The sequence below is a fragment of the Triticum dicoccoides genome, chromosome 2A (genome assembly GCF_002162155.2).
Source record: "Triticum dicoccoides isolate Atlit2015 ecotype Zavitan chromosome 2A, WEW_v2.0, whole genome shotgun sequence".
Classification (NCBI taxonomy): Eukaryota; Viridiplantae; Streptophyta; class Magnoliopsida; order Poales; family Poaceae; genus Triticum; species Triticum dicoccoides.
This window is the reverse complement of record NC_041382.1, coordinates 591,575,581-591,583,370: the sequence shown is the minus strand read 5'-3', so window position 1 is coordinate 591,583,370 and position 7,790 is coordinate 591,575,581. Positions and strand designations below refer to the sequence as shown.

The 7,790-nt window shown below is 49.7% G+C and overlaps 1 protein-coding gene across 1 annotated transcript in view; it reads left to right on the top strand.

Annotated features, from left to right (window-relative positions):
* Nucleotides 1-1,308: 1,308 nt before the first annotated feature.
* Nucleotides 1,309-7,790, top strand: part of LOC119355576 (probable serine incorporator) — an 8,594-nt gene continuing 2,112 nt past the window's right edge. Inside the window, exons 1-2 of the mRNA XM_037622398.1 lie at nucleotides 1,309-1,572; nucleotides 6,743-6,982. Of these exons, the coding sequence (XP_037478295.1) occupies nucleotides 1,389-1,572; nucleotides 6,743-6,982 (424 nt within the window). The 5' untranslated portion in view covers nucleotides 1,309-1,388. The remainder of the gene's footprint in view (nucleotides 1,573-6,742; nucleotides 6,983-7,790) is intronic.

Genomic DNA, 7,790 nt, shown 5'->3' with positions numbered 1-7,790 from the left:
TAGCCCTTAGTTCCATGAAGCATTTGTGCCAAGACTTCTCGCATAAATACAGTGCATGAGGATGTGATCAACTGTGCCCTCCTGGTAGGAAATAAAGCATGGAGAGGTGGTCTATTGTAGGTCATGGCGATGACGAGGACCGGAGGTCCATACCTAGTATTAGACGACTAGCCAGATGAAGATTTTGCGTTTCGGAGGTGCTCAACTCTTCCAAATGCAAGGAGCAGTAGGAGACCTAGGCATGCCTTGGCACAACATTTTGTGGGTGGAATACGCCGAGTATTGACCCAATGTTATCCATCTCCAAAAAAAAAGCATTAGGGATGTCGCTGTTGAGGGAAACGAGAAAGACTGCCGTCCATAAGGCTGCGGGATAATCGCGTAGTTGTTAATGCTTCAGCTTTACCCTCATGATCAGTAATTACCTCATCAGGGACAATGATAGAAGGAATGAAAATCTTCGCACGAGGACCGTTGGCCATGACAATAAATGGCTTCGTGTTAGCATCTCTAGCTTGTAACCATCGGATCCGCGAATGATGTCTGGCAATCATGTACTCGAGAGAGGGAAGCCCTAAGATTGTGTGCTTGAGAGTTTGTCACAACCACAACACCAAATCTGAAAAGGATTCACGTCTTCTAGGGTATAAGAGCATTACTAGTAGAACCCTCAAACTCTTGAATCCTCACTAGCGTTTTAAGGGTTTAAAAATAAATTTTTTGTGCACTTTTACAGGTTAAAAAATAGAGGCAAAGATTAGAACCCTTAAACCCAACCCTTATAACGGAATATTTCCCATGAACGACGTTGTCGTTGCGCGCGGGAGGTCGACGGGGCGGCCGCCGGCGACGGTGGCGACTAGCAGCGGCGGTCGCGGGCATGGGTGCAGGAGTTGGGAGGATTTTTCCCTCCCGCGCGAGTATAACCGCCAAATGAGGTTGGGGTAGGTTTTGCTCCCCAACCCTTACTTTTGAGGATTGGGAAAGGGTTTGAGGGTTGGACCTTTAAAAAAATTTGAGGGTTTGAGAGTTAAGGGGTTCTAGTCTACGGCTTTTTTTCAACAAAAACTGTAAAAAAAAAGGCATTTATTATTAGAGGTTTGAGGGTTTGAGAGCTCTACTAGTAGTGCTCTAAGAATTGCATGATGTAGGGAGTACCTTGCAACTGTAGGGGCAGATTTTGTAAGGGGCGGCGGGAAAAGCCAAAGAAGCACGTCTCTGCTGCGCGTGAGGCGCACCTTTGACAGAATATACCTTGCTTATAAGCCTAACCAAAACATGCGAGCTACGTAACCCACACTTCACAGGAAAGGGGAGAGCGGTCAGCCGGGCCACCTGCCAGCAAAGAGGGGAACTCTTTTCACGGAACGAACAGAAGGAGAAAGGGGATGTGGTGCGCGTCGTGCCTGGCGTCCGCCTGCGCGGGCTGCGCCTGCAACCTCTGCTCGTCGGCGGCGGCGTCCGTCACTCGCCGCTCAGCCCGCCTCGCGTACTGCGGCCTTTTCGCGGCCTCCCTCATCCTCTCCTTCCTCCTCCGCCAGTTCGCCGCGCCCCTCCTCCAGCACATCCCATGTATTGTTTCCTTACCTTTTGTTCTTTTAATCGCTGATGAGACCACCCTTGTTGCGATTAGTATCCTGGTATACTTCTGGCTCTCGGTAGTTGCAGCACCGGCTGCGAGATCGAGCTGAAATTTTGGAGGGTTTGGTTGCTTAGCTGTGATGGTCTGTGGGATTTTGGGATACCTACGAATTAGTGCTCTGGTTTATCCATTTCGCGTTCCTCAGCACGCACATGTGTGAACGGTATATCAAATTAGAGGAAATTTGGGACATCGGTGTCTATAAAGTTAATAGTAATACTGTCCCTGCTTGCGGAATTGCATATGACATTATAATGTAAAGTTACTCCTTGTGCGAACTGTGGTACAGTATGGCGATGATATTGCATTTATAATTATTATTTTGATGAAGAAGGTGAAGGTTGGCATGTCGAAGTTGTGTTTCTTAGTTTTTGGTACTCTATTCACTTCTATATAGTAAGTTCATAACTATTAACTAGTCCATGGTTTTCATCGTTGTTAGATAAAGAAAGGGGTTCACTTATAAAGGGGTTAAATTATATACAAGGTTTTCACTGTCAGTCCTGAGCATTTGCAGAAATAATCATACATGTTAAAACTTCATTATTCGTACTCTTGTGTTGTGCTTATGTGTGTGGAATTGAGGCTTAGGCGTAACATGACTAAGATTCAGCATGATAATTTATAGGAATCATGTTTCTCAATTTCCCCCCCTAAGAATCATAAAGCTTGAGAAAGTTATGTGTCAATATGATGTTTTTTTCTTTTGTTTCCAGACAAAGAAACGTGTCCACTTGTAGATGCTTTTATAGTTACGTTGAAGGAATTCTTGGTGTTTGCGTGGACAGGAGAAAGCCAAAAATTGTCATGTTTCTAGTTGATTATTCACCATGCCTGTTTTATGCTTATGTTTGTGCTCTGGGCTCTTAGGCTTAGATGGATAGCCATAAACAAGCCATACAGAAATGTGTTGAAGAATGATGGTATTGGTAGTAGGATCATGTAGTAATGGTCCTCTTCACTAAAATGTGAAGATCATAGTTGAGTTACAAATTTTTAAAGCGTTTCCAGATATTTATGGAACTTTAGATTGCCTAGGATTTGTATTATGTGTATGTAATACTGGTAAACACCATGTTGCAGTCTTGTATCCACCACCCAGAATTTGTGTTTCTACGTGCATATGATAATCCTCCCGTTTTACAGTTATGTACTCCCTCTGACTCCAAAGGTAGGCATAGTTTGACTGTCTAAATTTGTGCTTTGACCATCAATTAGTCAAATTATATGTGCTTTATGTTACGCAGAATAGACACCATTAAATCCGTAATCAAAAGCATTCCGCATGATTATGATTTTGTAACCATTGAATAAATATTGTTAGAGAGATTGACGGTCAAAGCATGAATTTGGACAGTCAAACTACACCTTTTGGAGTTTGTGGGAGTACCATCTAAGACAGGCAAACAATGCAACCAACCAGTTAACAGATTATGTTCATGTATAAGCTTATGTGATCAGTAGGTAAGTCATACCTGTGTAGTATACTGTTATGACCGGCATATTAGGTGGGCTGTGGCCCGAGTTATCTTATCGTTATTAGGGGCTTAGCCCAATTATCTTATCGGTATTAGGGTCGTTTGCTTAGGAGTCAAGTAAACCTCTCTATATAAGGAGAGGAGATGTATCAATCTAATCAAGCAAGAAGCAATCAGTATTTGCTCGGCTTCCCTTAGGGAGCCGGGAGACCTAACTCTAGCCGCCTCTTGCGCCGCCGCCGCCTCTTCTCCACCACGCAAGGACGGCGCCCAGCCGTCGGCCGCCGTGCCCTCGACCTCGTCTTCTTCCATCTTTCCTCTACAATCTCCGCCCTAGAACCGGCAAAACCCTAACTCCTAAGACCTTGGTATCAGGTAGCTCTGTTCCGATCATGTCTTCACCGCCGCCCATCCCGTTGCTTCCGCTGCCAACCGTCACCACTGTGCCGCTGCCCTCCTCGTCCGTGCTGCTGGTCGCATCCTCCGGCGCCGCCACCACCCAGATGACGGCGCCCTCCACCGCACTACCGGCCGCCGTCTACTCCCCGGTGGAGATCACCGGGGTCCTCAACGATCTCGTCACCGCCTTCCAGGGGATACGGCTATACCTAGCCGGCCCCTATGGGCCGCCGGCCGCCGCAACCGGGCCAGCCGCCCTGTCGTGGTATTCGGCCCCCGCGCGGCGACCGGGCCTCTACACCACCACTGGCCGCTTCAGCCGCCGCCCGCCGCCGCGCCCCAATGGCCGCAGTGGCCGGCGCCGGCCCTCGCCGCGTCACCCACGCCACCCGGGTCCTCGCCGCCACCACCCTGGCAGCCCTGGCAGCCGCTGTACCCCAGGGCCACCGCGACGCTGGTCGGGCCGTTGCAGCCCTCGCTGCAGCTACAGCCAGCCCCCGCCACCGCCCCAATCTAGCCACAATGGCCGGTCGCGGCCATCGCCGCGCCCGCCGCCTCCGCCGTTTCCAGGCAGCAGCAGCTGCCGCTGCCGGAGCCTCCGCCGCCCAGCACCGGGCTGACTACAATCGCGCTGGCGGGCGTGCCGATTCAGCAAGTGCGGTTCCCGCCCTCGCCGTCCCAGCTTCCGGCCTGGTTGGCCGGGAGGTCACCGCTGCCAGTCTACACCATGGCCGCGGACCAGCCGGCGCCCTCCCTGTCGTACGACGGGCCCTCCGGCTCCGCGGGTTTCCACGCTGGCTTCGACGGGCCACCGCTTTCCTGCGGACCACCTGTGCACACCGGACCAACGCCATCCTCTTCGCTGCTCCGTACCGCCGAGCCGTACACTCACGACGGTCATGCTCAGACACCGCCGCGCTTCGCCAAGCTCGCCTTCGCCACCTACGACGGCGCCGAGGACCCCCTCAACTGGCTCAACCAGTGCGAGCAGTTCTTCCGGGGGCAACGGACACTCGCGTCGGACCGCACCTGGCTCGCCTCTTATCACCTCCGCGGCGCCGCACAGACGTGGTACTATGCCCTCGAGCAGGACGAGGGCGGCATGCCCCCATGGGAGCGTTTTCGCGAGTTCTGCCTCCTTTGATTCGGACTACCGATACGTGGGAGCCAGCTGGCGGAGTTGGGCCGCCTTCCCTTCACCTCTACGGTGCAGGACTACACCGACCGCTTTCAGGCCCCGGCGTGCCACGCGTCCGGCGTGACGGCTCACCAGCGGGTCGAACTCTTCGTCGGCGGTCTGCCAGATCATATCCGCGTGGACGTCGAGCTGCAGGGACCCTAGGACCTCCAGACGGTCATGTACTACGCCGCGCGTTCGAGCGCCGGGCGGTGGCCATCCAGCAGGCATCACCGTCCCGGGCCGCTGGGCCGCCACCCTGGCCGGATGTTCCCGCGCAGGGTCGGCCTGCTCAGGCTTCCGCGGCACCCCTTGCCGCGACCGCGGCACGCCCGTTCCGCCGGCTCACCTCGGCCGAGCTACTCGAGCGTCGCCGCCAAGGATTGTGCTTCAACTGCGACGAGACCTACATCCCTGCCCACGTCTGCCCCCGACTCTTCTACCTGGAGGCTGCAGACTACATTGAGGAGGACGCCGTCGCCGCCGGGCTCGGCGACCTGGCCGCCCCAGCGGTCGCGGAGGTGTTTGACGCTGGTTGATCACCTCGAGGAGTTCAGCAAGCGCTTCCCTGCCTTACAGCTCGAGGACGAGCTGTTTGTGCAGGCGGGGAGAAGTGTTATGACCGGCATATTAGGTGGGCTGTGGCCCGAATTATCTTATCGTTATTAGGGGCTTAGCCCAATTATCTTATCGGTATTAGGGTCGTTTGCTTAGGAGTCAAGTAAACCTCTCTATATAAGGAGAGGAGATGTATCAATCTAATCAAGCAAGAAGCAATCAGTATTTGCTCGGCTTCCCTTAGGGAGCCGGGAGACCTAACTCTAGCCGCCTCTTGCGCCGCCGCCGCCTCTTCTCCACCAGGCAAGGACGGCGCCCAGCCGCCGGCCGCCGCGCCCTCGACCTCGTCTTCCTCCATCTTTCCTCTACAGTCTCTGCCCTAGAACCGGCAGAACCCTAACTCCTAACATATACACTGAAAAGGTCCAATGTGTGATGTGTCCGTCCATTAAACATCCAAGGTCGAAACCATCTTAGATCTGTTCAAAGTTCTCTGTTCTGTTACCGAGTGCAATCCCTTCATTTTGTTCCGAACTTATTTATACCATTGGCAACCAAAGTTCTTGATGTTTGTTGTTTATTCATTTGCTGGGGTACCCTGAACTTCGTTGTTATGATGCCCTTGTTAAGTAGGTGTTTTGGGGCTAAACCTACTGGTGCAGACCTAGCAGCAGCGTTCACATCCCATGTGGCAGTTGGCTAGACCAAGTAGTCAATGCTTAGTTCTAAACTCCAATAACCGGACTAGTTAGGATACAATTCAGCAGAGGCCCTGATACTATGTATCAATTGAGCAATGTATTCTCTAGTCGTCAGGTTAATATTCTACTTCAAGTCGTATTCTAGGATGACTGTTTACTATAAAAGGAGGGGCAGCGTGTACTAGGAAATCATCAAGAAATAAACAGATTAGCCTCCCCTGTAAAACAAAAACAGATTAGTTCCCAAATTCCAAGTTGCTCGGAGCATTGTATAACGGCTGGGAATAGCCCCTCTGTTCGCACAATGTGGAACGTTTCTGTTTGGCAAGGGGAATGTGTGGTGAAGGATCTGTACACTTGGTGCATGTAGTAGTTCACCTACCGCATAAGAAATATATGCTGTCACAGACATGGAAAGGGTTACATTGGATATGTATAATGAATCAAACACTGGTGGGATCCATGGGTTGCTGCATACAAGGGCTACAAGAAGTATAACAGAAAGGGACCATTGAGACGGTAGTTTCAAGATCGTATAAGCGCCCTAGTCTATACTGATATGAAAGACACGGATTTTGTGGATCTAGAGCATCTTGCCCATCATCTAATTGGAGGGGAAGTTAGGCCATAATTGTGCTTAAATCCATTAGTTGGCCTAATCAATCCTCATAACAGCTGTTTCCTTCTGCACAGAATTTGTGCCATTTGAATGCTCAACACTCATCAACCTGTTGTATACCTGTTTATTGAGTACAATTTTATTGTCTTGTGAATTTGGTATTTGCAGGGATAAATACGTTTGATGATACACCGCCAGAAGAATGGTTTCAAATGAATGCTGTTCTTCGTCTCAGCTTGGGCAATTTCTTGTTTTTTGCAATATTTGCTCTCATGATGATTGGTGTCAAAGACCAGAACGATAGGCGAGACGCATGGCACCATGGTGGCTGGATTGCAAAGTTTGCTATCTGGGTCGTTCTTGTTGTTCTTATGTTCTTTGTCCCGAACATCGTAATTAGTGTTTATGGTAAGCTCTTTTTTGCTGTTCATATCATATATTGTTAAGTTTATTTGCATAGCAATCTTGATCATGTTTATGCTTTCACCCCTTTTTTTTCTGTTGATATGTGTTTCCCCCTTGGTCGGTTGGGGGCGTGCTCTAGAGACCAATAACTAATTTCAACTTGGCAACAATATACTTTGAACTTTAGAGTCTACACATGATGAAGATTCTATCATGGATGATGATTCAGTAATCTTATCAAGCTTCAGCAACTGCAAGTTTCATACATGAACTGCAAATCTGAGGGTATAAACATATTGTAATTGGAGCTTTTGTTTATTGCGTAGTTGTTACCATAGACTGGGGATCTTCATAGGCTGTGGACGACTGAAAATTCTATGGGCTGTAACTGCCTCTTAATGGCCTTACCGGTGACTCTGGGTGAATTAGGTTAAATTTTCATTTCAGAAACCAGCTCACATATGCTATTGGGATAACTTCACCGCAAATACTAAGACTGTAACTCAAATGGTATCTTTAGTCCTCTAACCACGTGACTTCAACCATACAATCAAAGAATTTTCCTAAAAGTCCATGGGTGTGGGACAAGCTAATGTGACTTATGTTAACATGCCCAGATGCCCTGCATCCTGTAATTCTCAGAGAACTTTCTTATACACAGGTTTGGAGGAACTAGGGGCATATCATACCACATGCAGATCTCTAAAATTCTCCTTCTCGGTTTGATAATTGACCACTGACTGAATTTTGATAGACTTCAAAACCACGATGAGGACTACCACCTCTCTCTTTTTGTTTGTGTGTGTGTGTG